This window comes from Aquarana catesbeiana, linkage group LG03 (genome assembly GCF_042186555.1).
Source record: "Aquarana catesbeiana isolate 2022-GZ linkage group LG03, ASM4218655v1, whole genome shotgun sequence".
NCBI lineage: Eukaryota > Metazoa > Chordata > Amphibia > Anura > Ranidae > Aquarana > Aquarana catesbeiana.
The window spans coordinates 310976917-311000264 of record NC_133326.1 but is presented as its reverse complement, the minus strand read 5'-3'; the positions used below and the strand labels follow the sequence as shown (position 1 = coordinate 311000264).

Here is a 23348-nt window from a genome sequence, read left to right as displayed (position 1 = left end):
TTTTAATTTTATATATTTTTTTGTTTTTTTCTTTTTACACTTTTTTTTGTAACTTTAACTTTTTTAACTGGTACCAGGTTTGGGTCTCTCAAAATGCGATGGCATCTTGGGAGACCCTGTGAAAGTGTGTCCTAGTCTGTGCAGTGCTGTACCCTACGCTAATACTCAACTAGTGTATGGTAGCGTTCAAAACATTCACCCATGCAAAGACCAGGATTGTCAGGACAGAAGAGACAATAATATCGGGTGTCACGCCTAAATCCGTGCTTGCTGCAGACACAACATCTTTTTGGGGGGCTCGTTGGGTAGGGGTACTCGGGAGGACATATTGAAAATGCCTCTCATGCAGCCGGCTTACTGCATTTGGTTGGGGAAGGTGAGGTGGAGCACCGTCTGGAAACAGAAGGGCTCTGACGATCTCTTCCTGGAATTTAAGGAAGGATCCAGTCCGTCCTGAAGCTCTGTATAGCACATGAGCGTTCAGCAAAGCTAATTGAAATAAATAAACAGACACTTTTTTGTACCAGCGTCTGGCCTTACGGGCAATTAGTTACAGCGCCAACAACTGGCCGTTGAGGTCCACCCCTCCCATATTAAGGTTATATTCATGGACACAGAGGGGTTTCTCCACAACACCAGTCGCCGTAGGAATTTGAACCGTCGTGTCTGCATGAAGGGAGGTAAGAATGAAAACATTCTTATTGTCCCTCCACTTCATAGCGAGCAAGTTATTCCAGTTCAAGCAGACTCTCTCCCCCAGCCTAAGACGGGAATCTACAAGCCGCTGGGGAAAGCCCCGGCGATTAAGTCGCACGGTGCCACATGCTCCAATCTGATGATCAAAAAGGTGGCTAAAAAGTGGCACGCTCGTGTAATAATTGTCCACGTACAAGTGCTACCCCTTTCCGAATAAGGGTGACACCAAGTCCCACACTATCTTGCCAGCGCTTCCTATGTAGTCAGGGCAGTTTGTCGGCTCTACGTGACTATCTTTGCCCTCGCAAACCATAAAACTACATGTATAGCCTGTGGCCCTGTCACAGAGCTTATACATATTGACCCCGTATCTGGCACGCTTGCTGGGAAGGTACTGTTTGAATGACAAGCGGACAGAAAATTTAATCAGGGACTCATCAACGCAGACAACTTGATGGGGGGTAAACAAGTCTGCAAAACGTTGGTTGAAGTGGTTTATGAGGGGCCGAATTTTGTAGAGCCGATCGTATCCAGGGTCTCCACGAGGACGACAGAGTTCATTGTCGTTGAAGTGCATGAACCGCAAAATCTGCTCGTATCGTGCCCTGGCCATGGAGGCAGAGAACACGGGCATATGGTAAACTGGGTCAGTGGACCAATATGACCGCAACTCACTCTTTTTATTTATGCCCATGTTGAGGGAAAGGCCCAGAAAGATCTTAAATTCGGAAACCGTAATTGGTTTCCAATCTCTGGCAAGGGAGGACTGGGGAATAGTGTCAATGTGTTGACCAGCGTACAAATTGCTTTGGTCCACAATAGATCTAAAGAGATCTTCAGTGAAAAACAGCGAATAAAAATCCAGTGGCGTAAAATCAACTGTTTCCACCTGAATTCCGGGTTGGCCAGTGAATGGGGGAAGTACGGGTGCTACAGAAGTGGTGGGTACCCAATTCGGATTGGCGAATGCAGCAGGAAGGGCACTATCGGCACGACGGGCCTGTGTTCGTCTTCTTGGTGGCAGCGGGACACTACTTGTGCTTGCCACCTCGCCAGCTTGGACTGCACTTATGGGACTCGCCACGTCACCAAGTGTTACTGCAGTGCTGGATGTACGACCAGGGTGTACTAGGCCGCTGGTGCTTGCCAGTTCACCAGAAGGAATAGCGGCACTAGTACTTCTCTGCTGCATATGAGAGCCCTGCGGTTCTTGCACTTCAAGGACAGAAGAAGTTTGGGGTCTGGTACGCCTGACCTTAGCAGGGACCACAACTCCGTCGTCAGAGCTATCTGTCATGGAGCCGCTGTCCTCTACAGGATCGTATTCTGAGCCTGAATCTGACAGATGAGTGACTTCCTCTTCACTATCTGTCATGCTCAGAAACGTGTAGGCCTCTTCACTAGTGTACCTTCGATTTGCCATTTTGGGCTCTAAATTTAGGGGTACACTAGTGAGACTCGCAGGCAAAAAAGCTCCTGACTGTTAGCGACTGATTCAAAATGCTACCAAAAAACTGTTAGCGATCGCAGGGATCAGGCCTGACTCTGCGAACGCTGCAGTTATGTGTGCTTAGTGTTTTGTAAGTGACAGTTATCGATCGATACTGCACTTGGGTGGGCTGGGCTGGGCCGAGGAGCAAAACGCAGGTGCTAGCAGGTATCTGGGCTGATCCCGCTAACACTGCGTTTTTGGGAACCCTAAACTGCTGGGGAGTATAGATCTGATCAGATATCGATCCGTTCAGATACTATAGCACTAAGGGAGGTGTATGCTGCGTGCGTGGGTGTTAGCGGTACTGGCGCTAACCTGACGCTGCCTGGGGCGACGCAGACCTTATCTGATCCTAAAAACGTAACTTATATCACCGCCGGGCAATTAGGGGGTTAAACCTTTATAAGGTAATAAACGGCGGGTGCCCTAAAACTATAATAAACTATAAAAAAACAAACCAACTAACCAGCGTCACCCGTAACACTTATACGGTGATCGCTGGTGAAAGGGTTAACTAGGGGGCAATCAAGGGGTTAAAACCTTTAGTAGTTAGTATATGGGGGTCCCTGTCGCTATAAAACACTGACAGCGAACCTATATACTTACCTCCCTAACTAGCGTCACCTGTGTCACTAATAAAAACGATCGCTTAGCGACACTGGCGACGGGGGGTGATCACGGGGTTAACCTTTATTAGGGGGGGTTAGGGGGGTACCCCAGACCTAAAGGGGGCTAACCTAACTGCCCTAACACTTATAACTGTCACAAACTGACACCAACGCAAAAAAAAAAAAAAACTGCTATTGGTGTCAGTGTGACAGGGGTTACAGGGGGGTGAAAAGTGTGCCTGGCATGTCCTACTGAAAGTGTAGTGTTGTGCAGACTTACTTGATGTCTTCTCTCCTCGGCGCTGGATCGAAAAGACCGGCTCGAGGAGGGATGACATCACTTCCTCTCCCTCTGTTTACATTACAGAGGGAAAGGAAGCATTTTCATTCGCCGGGGGCGATCGGGAGGGGGTGGCCAACAATGGATGGCCTCCCCCTCACCTCTCATCGCCCACGAACTAGAGCTGACCGCCTCTGGCACCGGGGGGGGGGTCTGATTGGACCCCCCACCCGCGGGAAGGCAATCACGTACCAGGTACGTGATTTTGCCTGCCCGTGCCATTCTGCCGCAGTATATCTGCGTTAGGCGGTCGGCAAGTGGTTAATGAGTGAAATAAGTATTTGATCCCCTATCAATCAGCAAGATTTCTGGCTCCCAAGTGTCTTCTATACAGGTAACGAGCTGAGATTAGGAGCACTCTCAAACGGAGTGCTCCTAATCTCAGCTTGTTACCTGTATAAAAGACACATGTTCACAGAAGCCATCAGATTCCAATCTCTCCACCATGGCCAAGACCAAAGAGCTGTCCAAGGATGTCAAGGACAAGATTGTAGACCTAATCAAGGCTGTAATGGGTTACAAGACCAAAGCCAAGCAGCTTGGTGAGATGGTGACAACAGCTGGTGCGATTATTTGCAAATGGAAGTAACACAAAAAAACTGATCTCATCTCATGGAGTTTCAATGAACATGCGAACGGTGAGGAACCAGTCCAGAACTACACGGGAGAATCTTGTCAATGATCTCAAGACAGCTGGGACCATAGTCACCAAGAAAACAATTGGTAACACACTACGATGTGAAGGACTGAAATCCTGCAGTGCCCGCAAGATCCCCCTGCTCTTGAGCACATGTACAGGCCCGTTTGAATTTTGGTAATGAACATCTGAATGATTCAGAGAAGAACTGGGTGAAAGTGTTGTGGTTAGAGGAGGCCAAAATACAGCTCGTTGTCATCAACTCAACTCACCATGTTTGGAGGAGGAATACTGCATATGACCCCAAGAACACCATACCCACTGTCAAACATGGAGGTGGAAACATTATGCTTTGGAGGTGTTTTTCTGCTAAGGGGACAGGACAACTGCACCACATTAAAGGGACGATGGACAGGGCCATGTACTGTCAAATCTTGGGTGAGAACCTACTTCCCTCAGCAAGGGCATTGAAAATAGGTCGTGGATGAGTATTCCAGCATGACAATGACCCAAATTGCACAGCCAAGGCAACAAAGGAATGTCCTGGAGTGGCCTAGCCAGTCTTCAGACCTCAATTCCATGGAAAATATGTGGAGGGAGTTGAAGGTTCGAGTTACCAAACCTCAGCCTCGAAACTTGAATGACTCGGAGAGGATCTACAAAGAGGAGAGGGACAAAATCCCTCCTGAGATGTGTGCAAACCTGGTAGACAACTACAAGAAATATCTGACCTCTCTGATTGTTAACAAGGGTTTTGCCACCAAGTACTAAGCCATGTTTTGGGAAGGGGCAAATACTTATTTCACTCACTAAAATGCTAATCAATTTATAACTTTTTTGAAATGTGTTTTTCTGGATTTTTTTGTTTTTTGTTCTCTCACTGTTAAAATAAACCTACCATTAAAATTATAGAATGATCATTTCTTTGTCAGTGGGCAAATGTACAAAATCAGCAGGGGATCAAATACTTTTTTCCCTCACTGTATACACACATAGTGTGTGTGTGTATATATATATATATATATATATATATACACACACACACAGAGCATATATACACACATACACAAGCACCCAAAAGATCCCTTAAACTGTACTTGTGCCTTAAGAATACAATATTACTAATTATAATGGCAATATATTTATTTTCATTTGAAATTAATGTCAAATATTTATTTTGTTGGAAAACATGCCCCAATGTATGTATTGCTAAAACAGAATTATGCACACGTGCAGCTATGGTCCCCGATACACCATACTTTGTACACTGGTCACTTTCTCCTCATGCCAATTTCACAAGCCGTACGTCAAAAATACATACACTTACCTCGACCTCTTCCATAGGGTAATAGTCTCCTCTGGTAAAACAAGCATGAAACCCAGAGGCAGAGGTCCGCTAATTGCATATCCCTGCACTAGAGGGTCTTGAGAGTCAGTGCTGTTTCTTTTGCAGACTTCTGTGGAAAAAGAAAGTCATGTGCTGGGCCATATTTGCACCTTTAGATTACCCAGATAGCCCCTAACATGTCCATCCAAACATGGCATTTCAAGGGATGCAAGTATACGGTAATGTGCAGTACCCATAGTAACCAATCAGATCCATTCTGTACTAGAGTGATTCAAGTAGAGTAAATTTTGGTTGATTACTAAGACCCCTTTCACACTGGATGTGTTTTTCAGGCGCTTTAGCGCTAAAAATAGCGCCTGAAAAAAGCCTCATCTGTAATCCCATTGTAAAAAGCCTGAGTGCTTTCACACTGGGGCGCTGCACTGGCAGGACGTAAAAGTCCTGCAAGCAGCTTCTTTTCAGCACTGTAGGAGCGGTGAATACACCGCTCCTAAAGCGCCCCTGCCCATTGAAATCATTAGGCAGCTTCGCCGAAGCGCCTGAAAAGCACCTCGGCAGTGTCGCTTTTAACCCCTTATTCGGCCGTTATGGAGGGTTAAAAGCGCCCCAAAACCGACGGTAAAGCTCCTCTAAAACTACGGCGCTTTACCGCCGACGCCCGGGCGCTGGCAGTGTGAAAGGGCTCTAAACTTTGTACTGTTAATGAATCTTGGGTGATAAAAACATTTATCATTTACTGCCAATCTGTCAGAGCATTTCTGTAATGATCAGGTATGGGATCTGTTATCCAACACACCTGAGTGTTTAGGCTTTCCTAGAGAACAATCAGGCCAGATCCAACAGTAATGCAGTAACACAAATACAGTACATCTGGAAAGTATTCACAGCGCTTCACTTTTTCCACATGATATGTTACAGCCTTATTCCAAAAAGCTTAAATGCAGTATTTTCCTCAAAATTCTACAAACAATACCCCATAATGACAACATAAAGAAGTTTATATATATATATATATATATATATATATATATATATATATATATATATATATATATATATATATATATATATATATATATCTCACATGCCTTTGCTCAAAACTTTGCTGAAGCACCTTTGGCACCAATTACAGCTTCAAGCCTTTTTGAGTATGATGCTACGAGCCTGGCACACCTATTTTTTTGCCCGGCTTCTCCCATTCTTCTTTGCAGGACCTCTCAAGCTTCATCAGGTTGGATGGGGAGAGTCGTTGCACAGCCATGTTCAGATCTCTTCAGAGATGTTCAATCGGGTTCAAGTCTGGGCCACTCAAGGACATTCACAGAGTTGTCCCCTAGCCACTCCTTTGTTATCTTGGTTGTCTTAGGGTTGTTGTCCTGTTGGAAGATGAACCTTCAAACTCAGTCTGAAGTCCAGAGCACTCTGGAGCAAGTTTTCATTAAGGATGTGTCTATACACTGCTGCATTCATCTTTTCCTTGATCCTGACTAGTCTTCCAGTTCCTCCTGCTGAAAACATCCCCACAGCACGATTCTGCCACCACAATGCTTCATTGTAGGGATGGTATTGGCCAGGTGATGAGCGGTGCCTGGTTTCCTCCAGACATGATGCTTGCCATTCAGGCCAAAGAGTTCAATCTTTGTTTCAGACCAGAGAATTTTGTTTCTCATGGTCTGAGAGTCCTTCAGGCCTTCTGGCAAACACCAGGCGGGTTGTCATGTGCCTTTTACTGAGGAGTGGCTTCTGTCTGGCCACTGTACCATATGGGCCTGATTGGTGGAGTGCTGCAGAGATGGTTGTTCTGCTGGAACAGGGTTTCTCAACCAGGGTTCCTCCAATGGTTGCTAGGGGATCCTTTAGCAATGACCGATTTTGCCTCACAGATAAGTTCCCAGTGACACCAATGATCTTTTTAGCTATCTGTAGGGGGAAATTTTTCCCCAAGACCACAGATGTAAGGAGCACTCTTCCATTGACCATCCCACGAATTTATCATGAGTTGTAGATATAGACATTTTTAACAGGGGTTCCCCGAAAGGTTATTTCAAGGGTTCCTCCATTTTGAAAAGGTTGAGAAAGTCTGTTCTGGAAGGTTCTCCTCTCTCCACAGAGAAATGTTTTCTGTACCCTTCCCCAGATCTGTGCCTCAATACAATCCTGTCTCAGAGGTCTATAGACAATTCCTTCATAGCTTGGTTTGACTCTGACATGCACTGTTAACTGTGGGACCTTATATAGACAGGTGTGTGCCTTTACAAATCGTGTCCAATCAACTGAATTTACCACAGGTGGACTTGAATCAAGTTGTAGAAACATCTCAAGGATGATCAGTGGAAACAGGATGTACCTGAGCTCAATTTTGAGTGTCATGGTAAAGGATGTGAATACTCACGTACATGTGATCTTTTTGTTTTTATTTTTAATAAATTTGCAAAGACTTCAAACAAACTAGTATAATTTTTAGGAAATTAATGAATTTAATCAATTTTGGAATAAGGCTGTAACATAAAATGTGGAAAAAGTGAAGCGTTGTGAATACTTTCTGAATGCACTGTAGATCTGAATGGATGCTGGGGGATTACCATACTTTGCACATTGGTCTTTGCTTGATCAAATAAGGCTGTCTCCCTAGAATTTGTATGGTAAATGGAACGTGTGTACAGTGCGTATAGAAAATAATCACTCTTCTTTAAAATAATGACATTTTGTTGCTTTGCCCCCTGAAATGAAGACACGGTTTATATCTGGTGTTATATTCACTTGGATGTTATAAGTTGCACTGAGTAAATACAGCTGCAAAAAAACAAAAATGGTGTTGGTCTTCATTTCAAGCTGCAAAGCAACAAAATGTGATTTTGAAGGGGGGGGGGGGGGGTTGATTCTTTTCTATACCCACTGTACCACATAATTGCAGTACGAATTGTTTGGCTGTGTAAAAGTTCACAGAAAATTGGCTTTTACATTTTTTTTTTTTAATAGAAAGCTTAGATGAGAAAAAAAACATATTTTATTGTTATTTCTGTGCCACTCTCAGAGTATCCCACATTGTATTTTGATGATGGGTGAAGTCTAAGTTTTCAAAGAATTTATATTAGTAATGGAAAATATAACATATCACCCTTGTTACAGATTTTCCACATTGCCATGTTTTTTGTTGCGTCGATACGCGCTCTCTATATAAAACAAAAAACATGGCAATGTGGAAAATGTCTGTGTGTTTGTACACATTTCAGCTTGAGCTATTGAGATCTGTAAACACGAGATAGTGAGAAGGAAAACGGAAACTGTGCAAATTGTTAATTGTAAGACCCAATACTCTTGCTTTTAGCCTTTATTTGTATGTGAAATGTGGATGTGGTTAGGATGTGGTGTGTTGACAGGCACAACAGAGATTTGTTTTCTGTGGCAACCCTTGTAACTAAATTAAAGCCTAATTCCAGATTTGATTTACATTTAAATAGTTTGGTGGGACCAAGCTGGTAATACATGTGCCTGCTGGGAGAACTGTGTAAACTGTATATAGCAACGGCTTATGTGCATCAAGAGAACAAGGAAGGTGCATGGTAAGAGGTACAGTATCTCACACGTTTTTTGTAATTTTTTTTATATCTTTTCATGTGACAACGCTGAAGAAATGACACTTTGCTACAATGTAAAGTAGTGAGTGTACAGCTTGTATAAAAGTGTAAATTTGCTGTCCCCTCAAAATAACTCAACACACAAGTGAGTACACCCCTAAGTGAAAATGTCCAAATTGGGCCCAAAGTGTCAATATTTTGTGTGGCCACCATTATTTTCCAGCACTGCCTTAATCCTCTTGGGCATGGAGTTCACCAGAGCTTCCCAGGTTGCCACCGGAGTCTTCTTCCACTCCTTCATGACGACATCACAGAGCTGGTGGATGTTAGAGACCTTGCGCTCCTCCAACTTCCACTTGAGGATGCCCCACAGATGTTCAATAGGGTTTAAGTCTGTAGACATGCTTGGTCAGTTCATCACCTTTACCCTCAGCTTCTTTAGCAAGGCAGGGGTTGTCTCGGAGGTATGCATGTTGGAATACTGTCCTGCGGCCCAGTCTCCGAAGGGAGGCGATCGTGCTCTGCTTCAGTATGTCACAGTACATGTTGGCATTCATGGTTCCCTCAATGAACTGTAGCTCCCCAGTGCTGGCAGCACTCGTGCAGCCCCAGACCATGACACTCCCACCACCATGCTTGACTGTAGGCAAGACACACTTTGTACACCCCACCTGGTCCTGGTTCCCGCCACACACGCTTGACTACAATCTGAACCAAATAAGTTTATCTTGGTCTCATCAGACCACAGGTCATGGTTCCAGTAATCCATGTCCTTAGTCTAGTTGTCTTCAGCAAACTGTTTGCGGGCTTTCTTTTCAAAATATAATTTTTTCAGTGTTGTCACATGAAAAGATATAATAAAATATTTACAAAAATATGAGGGGTGTACTCACTTTTGTGAGATACTGTATGTGCCTTTTTACTCAATGCAAATATAAACACCATATGGTCTCAAAGTACTCATTAAAATATAATAAACGTATTTAAAAAAAAAAAGGTTCATTTTGCCTATTCAGGGCAAAGTGACAGTCTATTACTGACCCATCCCCAGATCTACTTAAACAAAACTTGGTTGCTCCATCGGAGCCATTGTGAACACCCAATGTTATTAGTAAGCAGGAGAATGTGACCTCTTTCCAGGATACAATGTTCTGGCCTAAACAATCAATCATTGGCCATAAACATTGTCATCAGACAATGACATCATTAACCCTGTGTAAGCTCCTACACCATCCAACTGGGAGCTTAGAGAGGGTGTGAAAATTACAGGAACAGATTGTCTGGGGACCACTAGGTGGGTAAACTATGATGGGTCAGGGAGTGGGTGATTGAGAGACGCTAATACACACAAATATGTGCATATGTCATGTTTCCTTCATTAAAATAAAGATAGAAGAATTTTTATGCTTGTGTGTGCATACTTGCAAATGCGCAACTAGTTATATAAAGCCCATCCTCATGTTTTTTCTCTGCCAGGAACGTCTGATGCTCATACATCAGTACAGTGTGAAAGAGGCCTTAAAGGAGGGAGCGGAGGGATGACCTTAGTGTGCTGCTGCTTCTTCTTCAATGCCCAGTTAGCAGGCCAGGGGTGAATACTTGAAAAATATATATTGTCTAAATGAACTGAAGGTTACGAACCTGTGCTGTCTGGCAGGGGTGCAGAGACCACAAGAATACCTAAACAGAATTACATTGTGTGTTGCAAGTAACAATACAATAAAATATGCATTTGATAAGAGACCTTGTCACCTGATTATTCCTTTCAAGAAAAATCTTCCCAAAATAAAACATACTTTATGCCTCCCTTTTGTAGACATCCAAAAGCCACTGGTGGGTGCCCTCATCTTGGCCCTAGTGTCAGCGGCCTCAGCTGACAGAGCTGTCACTCAAGTGACTCTAGCATATTCCTCTACGCTCCTCCCCCAGCAGCTACATAAAAATGTAATGTAGGGAGGTTCAGAGGACTTGGGCCAGAACAGACATTAGATACTCTGGGAAGAGGAAGGAGAGGGCTATGACGTGTAAGGAAGGGGGCTGTACTAAGGAACTAAATCTGTCAATATTTTAGCAATTTCAAAGGCACATTGCAAGTAAATAAAATATTAATGGGAAGAAAAAAGCACTGAAAAAATAAAAAATGCTGCTTGATTTTTCTCTGCTTTTACCTTTTTTTTTTTTTTTTTTTTTTAAGTTGGTGACAGGGTCTCTTTAACATGTGTTTGTAACTCAGCGTTAACTTCACACAGAATTCATAGTTCAAATCTGAAACTGTGGACACTACTTTTTATATTTTTAAGAACCAGTTTATTAATTTCAACCTGGACAATTTTATAAAACACCGTAGAAATCAGCACCACGGGGTGAGGAGGGTAAAAACAAAAATTAAAAGGAAAAAAAAAAAAAACATAAAACAAAAAAAAAAAAAAAAATTCACAAGTTCCTCTGTTGTACAAGAAGTTCTTATGGAAAGTGCCTTACAACAAAGAAATATTTTCTCCATGAGATTCAAAACAAGACTATTGTATTTCACAGAATATTTATACTTCAGAAAGTACAATATTAATACAGGCTTGTCAGTTTCAAATAAACAGCAGTTAGCGCTACAGATTTCTCTTTCTGTCTTAATTTAAAACGATTTACAATTTATGAAAAGTAGTAGTGGTCCAACATTCACTGCTATTTTAACATGAGTTTTGTTTGTGTCCTAACAAAATCAAAGTAAAGAAAACCATTTTTTATATACTGGTTATATAAATGAAACAAAACCACGTGTTCCACAACCACTATTCACAAATGAAGTAGAAAAAAAAAAAAGTCCACGTAATACTGTTAAATAAACTACACGTTTCTCTTCTGAACAGAAGTGGCAAGACCCTGAATGCAGGTGGATTAAAGAAAAACAAATCACAATTCATTCAGGTGGAGATTAACAGGACCATTTTTTGGGGTGGGGTGATTACAGTGTTTTTTTTTTTTTTTTTTCGTACTAAAGGCTTACACAGGTAAGTACAAACCTTCAGAAATACAGCTGCCAGCAGAAAATATACCTTTCATTACCGACACCAGCTCCAATACAATTTAGCAAAATTGTGTAGATACAAAAAAAATAAAAAAAAAAATAAAGAAAAACAGAAGCTTGGAAGCTATTTTTTGGTCAAACTATTTTTTCCTTTTTACTTTGCAATAAACCAAATATTTACAAGCTGAGCAAAGATGCAGCACTAGAATAGCTGGACTGGCTGCTGTACCTGCTTTGGCTGTAAAATAAAAATAATAAAAATAAATTAAATGCAGCATTGTTGAAGAAGGGACACGATTCCTGTCCTGAATTACGTCTGCCACAAGTGTATTCTGGTACCCATGCTGGCTCTCTTAATATTCTCATAATGCTACACTGCTCTGACAGAGCAGGATATATAGTAAACTACATTGCTTAAAGTTATTTTTATTTTCAATGAGCAATAACCATAGCGATAGAAGAAAGCTAACGGATTTCTTTGAAAAACAGGATTTTTTTTCTGGACTCTGAAATCATGTATGCGTCATTCATAAAAGGGGCAGTCCTCCCAAAAACTGTTTTTTTTTTTTTATGTGTAAGTGGATGCTGGTGGGTTCAGATCACTCGCTAGCTTCTTATGATAGGAACCCCAGCAACGATAAACTGGCCATACACACAGATTTTTTTTCTTTCATCCTGCAGGCAGAATGAAAAAAAATAAACCGATGCCTCTTTTCACCCTAAACACTGCAGGCTGTCAAAATACCTAAACTATGCCAGCATATTTGGATGCAGTCGCTGTATGGACAAAAAATGTTCACCCAGGTTTTTCAATGGAAGGATGTCAGGCAGGAGGATGCTGACAGGGCCACTCATGGAGTGAACATTGGCTGGTCCATCAGGAACTGGATGAAATTCACCCTGTAGGTTCATAAATGAGTATGTTCTATGCTTGACTTACCCACTGTAGGTATCACAAGGGTGACTTACAATCACGGCAGAATTTTTAACGCACCCCCTCTAAAATGGAAATATCAGTTTTTAACGGACTTGCTTTGAAATAGGTTTTACATTTACATATGTGACTGTTGCCCCTTAGTGATACCACTTTATCAGAGACTCAAATTTTGTTCAAATTCATTTTCATTTGTAATTACATAAGAAACAAATATGAGAAATAAACTCTACAAGGTATGTACACACATTCATTTTCTGCCTACTCCCCAAATTGTGTTCCCAGAAGCTCTGGCAGAATAAGTGATTTAAAGGGAATGCACAATTTCTATGAATATTTCTATCAGCAAGAACAAAACGAATACTATTACCCAATAATGTAGAAAAAGAGGCTGCAGACAGAAGACAGTGATTATGTGCACATACCTTCATTTTGGTCATTCTTTTAAACATTTGTACAAGATGTTTTTCATTATTAGAGGAGTGTTGTTTACCATTAAAGTTGTTGAAATAGGCATACCCTAAATTTGGAATAATGAATATCAAATGACTGAGTTGGTACAGAAAACAGAGTTTTACAATACTGATCATACTTGGATTAAATTGATTTCTATATGAATACTGCCAGTTCTAAAGCATTCTATTTCAGCTGTGAATTTACCGATAAAATCCATTCTAACACTTGGGTTGATAAAAAAATTTGCAAACAGTGGAATGTAGTAACTGATCTCATCCAATCAGATATTGCTCCTAATAAAGATATTTGGTTACTGAGAGTTGTAATTCTGTTTGCAATGTGTCAATACTTGCACAGATGCCCATATTTTTACCATTCTTGTAGGATTTACAATCTGATACAACAGTCTTTAAAGCTGTCCACATACCTTGCAATGGAATACATAATCTAATTTATCTAACAACAATCACACCCTGCCTGACTGTAATAAAACAAAACCGATTGTTTAGACAGGGCTTCTACTACATAGCTTTCGTAGATGTAAAGGAGACTAAATTTTTGCTTAATGTGTTTGTAATGTAAGTGACAAGCTTTAGATTTACTAGCAACTACTGGGCCGCTGTTTGGCCATTGAGACACTTCTTAGTCATCTTCACAGATTTACATGTTTTTTTTTATAATTATCTATGTCTTCAATATTTTTCAGTAATAAGAATTGTTAACCCTTTTAAAGTATGCCTATAAAGTCCATTTTTTTATATTTGTTAATAGTTCAGACTTACTAGCAACTACCAGACTGAATATACATTGATCAGATTGTTTAGACCCTTAAGCTGGGTACACACTATCTGTGTGTACCCTGCAGGTTGAACAACAAAAAAAACAGTCAGCTCTGGTTGGAGCCGCTGTACTAACCATGCAAGGTTAGTACAGCGAAGTCCCCCCGCTGAGCTGTTGTGTTCTGACAGGGGGACGGCCCCTCCCACCAGAACACTCCAATCGGCTGCTGGTTTTCCAGCATGCTTGTCCAACACAAGCTGGCCAAACGGCCGGCTTCTGTCGGACAGACTGACATACACAAGGGCCAAATGTCGGCCGCTTTTTTTGAACCATGCGTTGTCTCCAAACATTACATAGTTGCTTGTGATTCTAAAGTTAAACACATATAATCTGATCGTACAATCGTCTCTATACTTATAACTATGTAGCACACAGGCCTACCTAAATGATCCATTCAAATTATATTTAATCAGGTAGGCTTTCGCACTACATACTTGTTAGGAAGTCAAAAAGAAATTGTATAAATCAGTAACGTGTGTAGCCATATTAGCAGGGATTGTTAGGCCTTCAACCATTTGGCATTTTCTTACTTGGAGTCTGCAAAAAATTCTATAAAGTAAAAACCAATTGGTATGGGCAACAAGAATCTTTTCTAAAGACATGTAAATGAAAGCTATTATATCATTTGTTAGAAGTTCACAATATTAACCAAAATATTTGCAGCAAAAAAAAAAAACCCTAAAAACTAGTTTGTACCCCCTTCTTGTACCATGTATTATTCAGTATTTTAATGAACTAGGACAAATGTTAGCTTCAGTTACCGAGGGTGATCGATAAAGATTACTTTGTGTTCATTTTATTTTTTTTTTTGCCTATTGTCTGCTTAACCTGCCAGCTTAGGTATACCACTGGGCTTGATCCACCCTATACTTTTCTTAGCCTTTTAATGGAGGGAGTAAAGGATTTACTACGTGCTGGGTTTTACCCACTGTGTATGGGGAGATTTTCATTCATCACCAGATTCAGCTGGCCTTAAAGTACATTTTCACACAACGCATCGACTCTGGGATGTGAAAATCCCTGCTCACAGTCAAGCTTTGCCTGGATAGCACAAAATATGGGGGACATGTTGCTACCAAAGTCACAAACAAAAAGCTTTGTAAAGGAGCAAACCTTGCCTTTCTCCACTCAGAGAACACATTTTTGAATGGAGCACATTGCTAATGGAGCATATGTGGCCTATTACACTCAAGCTTTTTTTTAGTCACACTATTATACATATTTTCTAATAGAATATCAAGTCTTAAAAGAATAAAGTTTTGTTTTCTTTGCCAGACATGTCCTGAACACATTTACATACTTTAAACATCATTCTCGATCACCCTAGTATTCTCTTTCCACAAAAAAAAAAAAAAAAAAGTCTTCATGATCTTGGTCACGTGGTTACCAAATAAGCTTACTGAATCTTTCAGGAATTTTTATGCTAACTGAAAGTATCAAACATGGTCCATTCAACTGAAAGCAGAGCAATAGAAAAATAACTTGAATGAAAACAACAGAATTTAATATAAAATAAAACTAAAAAGGAAAACATAAAACAAAACAAGTGTTTGGAATAAAAAAAAAAATGATGCATTCACAGATTATCAAGCCACTGCAACTTCTTTAGGCATTCAACTGTTTGTTATGGTAAATATTCCGACAGTAGTCATTTAGCAGCAATGATTCGGCAATAAATAACGCATTGTGTCTCAGTCCTGCACAAGAATTGCAGCCACACTGACAGCTGTAACCTACTGGCTCTAACAGCAGAAGAGACCTTAAAACCGACTGTACAAGCTTTGTCACACTGTGACAACAAATATTAAAAAGAAAAAAAATATATATATAGAAATCTGCAGGCCTGAAATAAAACGACCCCACTGTAGGCAGGTCAATGTCGACAAACAGATAGTCCTTAGTCCACCAGAAGTAAAAGTTGCCATAGAAGCTTCCAATGTACATATGAAACTGTGATAGGAAAAACATCTTAAAAGAGCATGCTCTGTCGTCTGTTCTTGCCATGTCCTACAAGAGAACAAGGAAAAATAGAAAAGAAGATGGACAGTGTTAGAAACAATAAAAGTATTACCCGATTCAAAGTCGTAAATTAGTTCTTACTGAATAACTAAATATTAATATAAATTATAATTTTTATATTTTATAATACTGCTAATGTACAAGTAGACATATACCCTTAAAAAAAGTATTAACAACTTTAAGTTATATGGCTTTTTATAGCATGCTCTATTTACAGAAGAGCCATACTCCAGAAATGACCAAAAAAATTCACCTACCATTTAACACTAGAGTCCCACTGATATGAAAAGGAATATACAACGAACACAACTGGGAGGTGTTAGTACCTCCTCCTTTATTGTGGTGTCCATGTTGAAATTTCACTGGTTGTCCTTTTCCTATGACCACAGAAGGCAAGAGAACCTCTCCAAATGGGGACACAGACCACAAAAATCCCCCGCAAAATTTTTTTGACTGGGTAGGTAATCCTTCCCATCTCGACCAACAACAAAAAGGCTTTTCTGGCAGGGTATTGTCAGTGAGGAAATTATCCTTATTTCTTGTTCCATTGATTACACAGAAAATAATGGGGAAAGTGTCTCCCCATCCCCGGATTAGGGGGGAAAAAAAAAAAAAATTAAAAAAAAAAAAGGGGGAGGAGAGATTTTAACCACCCTCTCTCTTAAAAAAAAAGAAAAAAAAAGTGTGTACTGGAGTTGCACTAGTTTAGGAGGCAAGCAGATACCAGAACCGCTAGACTGTGAAACTGTCCAAGCAGGATAACTGATTATCATTGTGACATGTTAAATAACAAACTCGGTTTTAGTCTTTAGCGATGGGAATGGATGATCCAGATACTCAAAATAGGGAGTCTGCTCCAGCGACAGATTTTGAAGGTTCAGGATCCATCTGAACCCCTGCAGCATCTAGAAAGTGAAGACCACATTTCCCAACAGAGCCTGCACCAACTATTCCCTCAGCAGGCGGTTGTCCAAGTATCCCACAATGGGTATGCCATGGGAGCACAGCATTAGAGGTGCAGTTGAGAGGTCCAAGATCAGGGCCATGAACTGTTAGCGCAGGGGTTCCACAACAAAACATAGTAAACAATGAAATGAAAGGGGCTTCCCTTAACAGAAAAAAGGAAACAGACAGGGGAGCAAACATTTTATCAGAGTGTTGCAATCTCTGAAAAAAGGAACAGGGGGTGCACTGGGAAAGTCTTTGTAGTCTTAGGGACTCTAAAGGTCCCAAGACTAGAGATAGCAAGGAGTAGAGGCAACAAGTTAATCCCTAGTTTCAGAGTGGGGAAAACTGCATTATTAGGAACTGAAACAGTCTCTCTAAGACCAAGTCTCAGCAGTTGAGGGCTCAGAGGTCATGGGCAATTCAGATACATAATCAGTAGAGGAAGGCACCGGACACACTCATGACCTTTGTTATAATTGGAGTGATTTAGGCCAAGAAGTCTTGCATTAATGTAGTAGGGCAGAGGAACCAGCAATGTGTGATGGAGCTAAGGAAGATTTCAAGGACAGAAAAGACTCTGGTCACAAAGAGTGACATGTATCCTGGATGCATACATCAGCTGTATTGGTAGGCATGCTACAAGCAGCACCAGAGCTGTTAGTAGAGTGTGAACACCCCCATTAAATGATTTTACAAATTGTTGAAAAAACATCCTCTGCAGATTGCCCTTTCCAGAAATGTTATCAGTAAAATCATTTTGAACACACGGCAATTTCATGTCCATAGATACCTGCTACTGTTATTGTACAAATGATAGTAAAAATGCAGTATATTATACAGATATTAGAGAATTATATAGTGAAAATCACACTACAAATCAAATATCCTCAAAAACAAAACAAAATTCCCTGCATTTCCCTAATCTATGGGTGCTCAATGTGTGGCCCTCCAGCTGTTATGGAACTACTAGTCCCATGAGGCATTGCAATTCAAGAAGCATGACTCCTAAAGACAGATGCATTATGGGACTTGCAGTTCTGCAACAGCTGGAGGGCCACAGGTTGAGCACCCATACCCTAATCCAACAATGTACCTGTCTCTGGATAGGAAGAATTTCGGAAGCCGGGATCTTTCTGCAGCTGGATATCCTTAAGACTGAATATTGATATATCTAAAATGTGAAACATGAGATCAGTTTATTATAAACACTCTACACAAAATGAAAAACAAAATTATTGTCTGTGTCCCTGTTAGAGAAATTTCCAATAACTTCCTGCCCTGACAAATAGTTGAGGGGAAATCATACTAATAGGATCAAAGACAGCAACAAAAACCGTCTGCTACCCTGGCCCCCCTCTATCCAAACCAAGGGGAAATCACCAAAGCAAGAAGTTATTTTTGTGGAGTATGTTGTGACTTGTTTTCAATTGTGACAATCCACTTCACTGGAAAAACAATGATCAGGTCTGTAACCATCTCTCCTATATGAGAAATGTGCTCAGCATGTAAGGAAACAGAGGCCAGAGTATTTGTGATGAAAAACTACAACTTAGGTTAAATTGAAGAAGCAGAAGGTGGGAGAAAACATAACTAGAGCTCTATGTCTGGTATCAGTTTAACAGAATTGTTCCCTCCCAGATAGCAACCAATTGTGCTGCAAGTTTGGAAATGACTTTCTAAGCTAATGCTAGACCCGCCAGGCTTCACAAGTTTGTTGCACAATTGCAGCAAGTCCGCATTGCATGACTCCAGATCAACTTTCTTTGCAAACATTCTGCAAATCTGCTGCAAGTTCTGGATCAGTTATGTTGTGCAATAGTCATCCCACCACAGGGGTCACTGTGGCTGAATTTTCATGCTGTAGACTTGCAGAGCTCTTGCTGTAGACTCACCACTGCAACTCTGCTCTTGCTAGAGACTTGCCATACAAATTTGCTACAAATTGGAAAAGTGTCAACTAGAACTTGTGCTTCAAGTGCTCTCAAAGTCCAAACCCTAAATTCAAACCCAATATGTAATCTTAACCCCTTAAATACTACTTTGATTTGGTGTCCCATTTTGATTATTCTTTGGATGGATAATTATTTTTTTGGAAAAAAAAAGTTGTTAAAAATAAGGTCAGAGACCTAAAAGCCTACTTCATATATAAATATATTTATTTATTATATAAATTAATATATATATTAATATATTTAATATATTAAATATTCTATTTTCACAAAAACCTCAGATGTGTGACCAGGAAAAATTCACCACAAGGTATAGTAAATTCTTCTTTTATAAAGACGACCTCTACACTTCAAACTACTTACACCATACTGCATAGATGTTTGTTATAAGCAGTAAAACAAATGGTTATGGCTGAATGCTAGCTTTTCCAGAGCACGGGTTTTGGAAAACGAAGGCAATTCAGTACTTTTTAACCATTTATGACATTAAGAAATTAGGACGATCATCCAAGACTGTTTTTTTTTTTTTTTTTTTTTTAGTATAGGTCCACCATAAGTCCTTTGATACAATGAATTAACACTTTTATATCCAAACACCCACTTCGGGAAAAAAGTTTAAAACATTTTTCCCAGCAAATATTAAAGTTTTATTTTTTTTAATTTTTCGGCAATTCTAATGTGAGAAGCTGTTATGAATTCATATATTGATCTTACTTTCTGGCAAGCTATGCATTTTTGTTCCAAGACTTCTGAAGTAAGCATGCTTCATAGCATCTTCTGCTGAAATCCGCTTCTTAGATTCATACTGTAAAACATGAAATGGCGTTATAAAACACTGTACAATCTGAAGGTCAAAGCTGGTACTATAAGCATAAAATCAAAGCATCTTATTCTGTACTGTATAGACCCAGACCCCTCCATTTTTGTGGTGACAAAAAAGCACTGCGTTTACTGTACACAAATAATCTTGGGCAAGCAGTTTGCTAAAGATGCCAAGACACATTAGAAGACTGTGGGACTGCAAAAAAACAAAACAAAAACTACCATCAAAAGATATACACTATAAGACAAAACTGGTCACTGCTGTAAAGCAAGCTATAAACTACAATGCAAAGCAGTGGTAAAATCAGATAAGAATTAGTAATTCCAGCAATAAACTTTTTGTCATAGCCCATATGCTGCACCGCTTATCAGCGGGCTTTAATGTGGATTTCTAGCTGCTATGTACATAGAAAATCTACAAACAACCTTTTGTTATTTATTGCTAATACTCTTCAGAGCATAATGAGAGAGGTTACACAGGAAGGATGAGATAATCGTGACTATATACACTATTATGCCTAAAGTATTGGGACACCTGCCTTTACACGCACATGAACTTTAATGGCATCCCAGTCTTAATCTGTAGGGTTCAATATTGCATTGGCTCACCCTTTGCAACTATAACAGCTTCAACTCTTCTGGTAAGGATGTCCACAAGGTTTAGGAGTGTGTCTATGGGAATGTTTGACCATTCTTCCAGAAGTGCAAGTGAGGCAGGCACTGATGTGGACGAGAAGGCCTGGCTTGCAGTCTCTGCTCCAATTCATTCAAGGTGTTCTATCGGGTTGAGGTCAGGACTCTCTGCAGGCGTCAAGTTCCTTCACCCCAAATTCGCTCATCCATGTCTTTATGGACCTTGCTTTGTGCACTGGTCAAATCAATTGGTGGAGGGGGGGGTTATGGTGTGGGGTTGTTTTTCAGGGGTGGGGCTTGGCCCCTTAGTACCAGTGAAGAGAACTCTTAAGGCGTCAGCATACCAAGACATTTTGGACAATTTCATGCTCCCAACTTTGTGGGAACAGTTTGGGGATGGCCCCTTCCTGTTCTAACATGACTGCACACCAGTGCACAAAGTTCATGGATGAGCGAGTTTGGTGTATTATGTGTAAGTTCCTCCATGAGACAAATCTGGTCTACAGCTTGGAACCATTTTATGGATGGAATAGTCTTCTGTTTCTGACACGCTTGGATAAGTGATTTGCCCACGTTTAGCAGATGTGGAGTGATAGAACGATTGGCAAGGGGTATAGTGCCAATGTGAAAGCAATTTAAAGTTTACATCAGCTATCTTTGAGGAAATGGATGACCCCTGTGAGAGATGCAGGTATTGTAGATTTCTGGTCTTCTGCTAACTGGAGTTTCAATTCTATTTCCCAAATAGATAAGCAGGGTATGTAGGAGAGCCAGGTGTAAAAGGGCTTGATAGAATTGGGAAATATCTTTGGTCAATGAAGCAGCAAATGAAAAGACATGTTCAATTGGGTTTAGTTTCGACATAGGTTTTAACAGAGATTTTATAATTTGGGACAGTTGTGTATGACTCCAGATATCCATGAATGTGATCTCAGAGGAGGCTCTGAGTGTTTCCAGTGGTAATGTCCCCGTCACATGGCGAAGAAATAGGGATTGAGTGGGGAGCCAAGTATTGAAATAGCTATTGAGTAAACTTGGCGGAAAAGGGGAGTGACCAGATAGTGGGTTGTTATGTTACCAGCCATGTTTCAAATGCAAGGAATCCCATACTACCAAAGATGAAGTTGTTAGAGGGGAAGAATTAGGAGCTCTGCATTTTTAAACTATCCATGGTGCTGTTAAAAGGGAAAAAATACATAGATTGCTCTCCAACTGAATCCATAGTTTGTTATGAAAGGAACATTTCCAATCAGCAATTCTATTTAATGTAGCAGCATGATATATCTTTTAAAATCTGGTAACACTAGACCTTGGATAAGAACGATTCCAGACATATTTAGGAATTAAACCGTGCAACAGGGAAAAGAAAGCTGGAGTGATGGCAACATTTGAAAGTAAAATCAGACTCTAGGGAGTGTGGTCATCTTTATAACATTAATCCCACTAAAGAGTGTGATAATAATGTCCACCTCTGCAAGTCATATTTGATGGTTTTTAATATTGTAATGTAATTGACTACAAAAAGAATAGAGAGTTTAGGTGTGAGAAATATGCCTAGATATTTTAGAGATGTGGAATGCCATGTGGATGGGAAAGATGGTTTAAAGCGGAGTTCCACCCAAAAGTGGAACTTCCGCTCATTGTACTCCTTCTCCTTCCACGGCCGCCGGGCCAGTAGGAGAGAGGAGCGGAGCCTCGCGCATGCACAGTAGGGTTCCTGGCGTGAAGCCGTAAGGCTACACTGTCAGGCTCCCTTTCTCGCAATAGAGGTGGCAGCACCCAGAAACATCAGCTGCGGTGCCGACATCGGTGGACTCCAGGACAGGTGAGTGTCTGATTATTAAAAGTCAGCAGCTGCAGTATGTGCAGCAGGCTGGCTTTTAAGTTTTGTAGGGGTGGGCAGACCTCCGCTTTAAACTGTCAGATTTAGTTTGCTTTTAAAGGGGTGTTAAGCAGTGGGGGCTGGTGCTCAAAAAATTTTTTTTTTTGGGGGGGGGGGGGGGGGGGAAGCGAGCAAACAAACTGAAAAATACTGAAACCCCCCATCAATTACAGCCTCACTGTACCCATCAAATGCAGCCTTTTGCGCCAATCAAATGCACCATTTGTGCCTGTTAAATGCAGCCATTTGTGCCCGTCATTTGCAACCATTTGTGCCCAGCATATGCAGCCACTTGTGCTAATCAAATGCAGCCAGGCGCGTGCCCCGGCTATCACTTCACTACCCCCCCCGGGCAGACCGGCGGCACTTACCGCTCACGTGGCGGGGATCTGCTCCTCTCCTGGAGTGACGAGGCACTCCTCCTCATCTGTAGTGGCGGGAAGCAGCGGCTGCGGCTCCTGTGTCCGCTCGGCTCCTCGGGCTTCCTCCGCCATGTCTCCTCTTCCGCCAATGCTTTGGCCAATCGGGAGACAGGTCTCACTGACCTGCCTGCTGATTGGCAGGGAGGAACGTTACTGCGAAAAGAGCGAAAATTCATTCTCTATGCCACACAACAGGGTGGGATCGAGACGCAGTGCCCTGTGCCCCAAGCCCACCTTATTTTGAATCCTATTAGAGCCTCTGGCTCTAATCATGTGCTTCAAAATACACACCCCCGCCATACTATTTCATGTGTCGGGGGGGGTGGTGGTGCCCGTGCTTCCACAATGCATTGGCCGCCACTGGTGTTAAGGATCTCCATTTTAGTGGAATTGATGTTGAAATTGGAAAGGTCTCCAAAAGTGGTAAGAGCCAACACTAAATTGGGGTGGTGTATTAAGGGTAGTTGCATGTAGAATAGAATGTCATCTGTGTAGGCTGTAAACGAATGAACAATGTCGGGTTGTGGTGAATGGTAGAGAGAAAGAGCTCAAGAGATATTGTGAATAAGAGGGGGGAGAGCGGGCATCCCTGTCTGGTACCATTATGTACTGACTTTAAGTTATGTCCCTTTTGCTGATTCTTGTGTTTTTTACTTTGGCTGCGCTTTAAGTGTCACTAAAGACGCATCATAAAAAAATATATCAATAAATGCTGTATTATA

General features: G+C 41.1%; 1 protein-coding gene across 3 annotated transcripts in view; it reads right to left on the bottom strand.

Annotated features, from left to right (window-relative positions):
* Positions 1–10861: 10861 nt before the first annotated feature.
* The window catches only part of CDK17 (cyclin dependent kinase 17), a 131950-nt gene continuing 119463 nt past the window's right edge, over positions 10862–23348 (bottom strand). For all 3 annotated transcript variants that reach the window (XM_073620269.1, XM_073620270.1, XM_073620271.1), the window contains 3 exons: positions 19582–19672; positions 18012–18089; positions 10862–15958 (listed from right to left, as the gene is read on the bottom strand). In XM_073620269.1, coding sequence (XP_073476370.1) covers positions 15921–15958; positions 18012–18089; positions 19582–19672 — 207 coding nt within the window. In that variant the 3' untranslated portion in view covers positions 10862–15920. The remainder of the gene's footprint in view (positions 15959–18011; positions 18090–19581; positions 19673–23348) is intronic.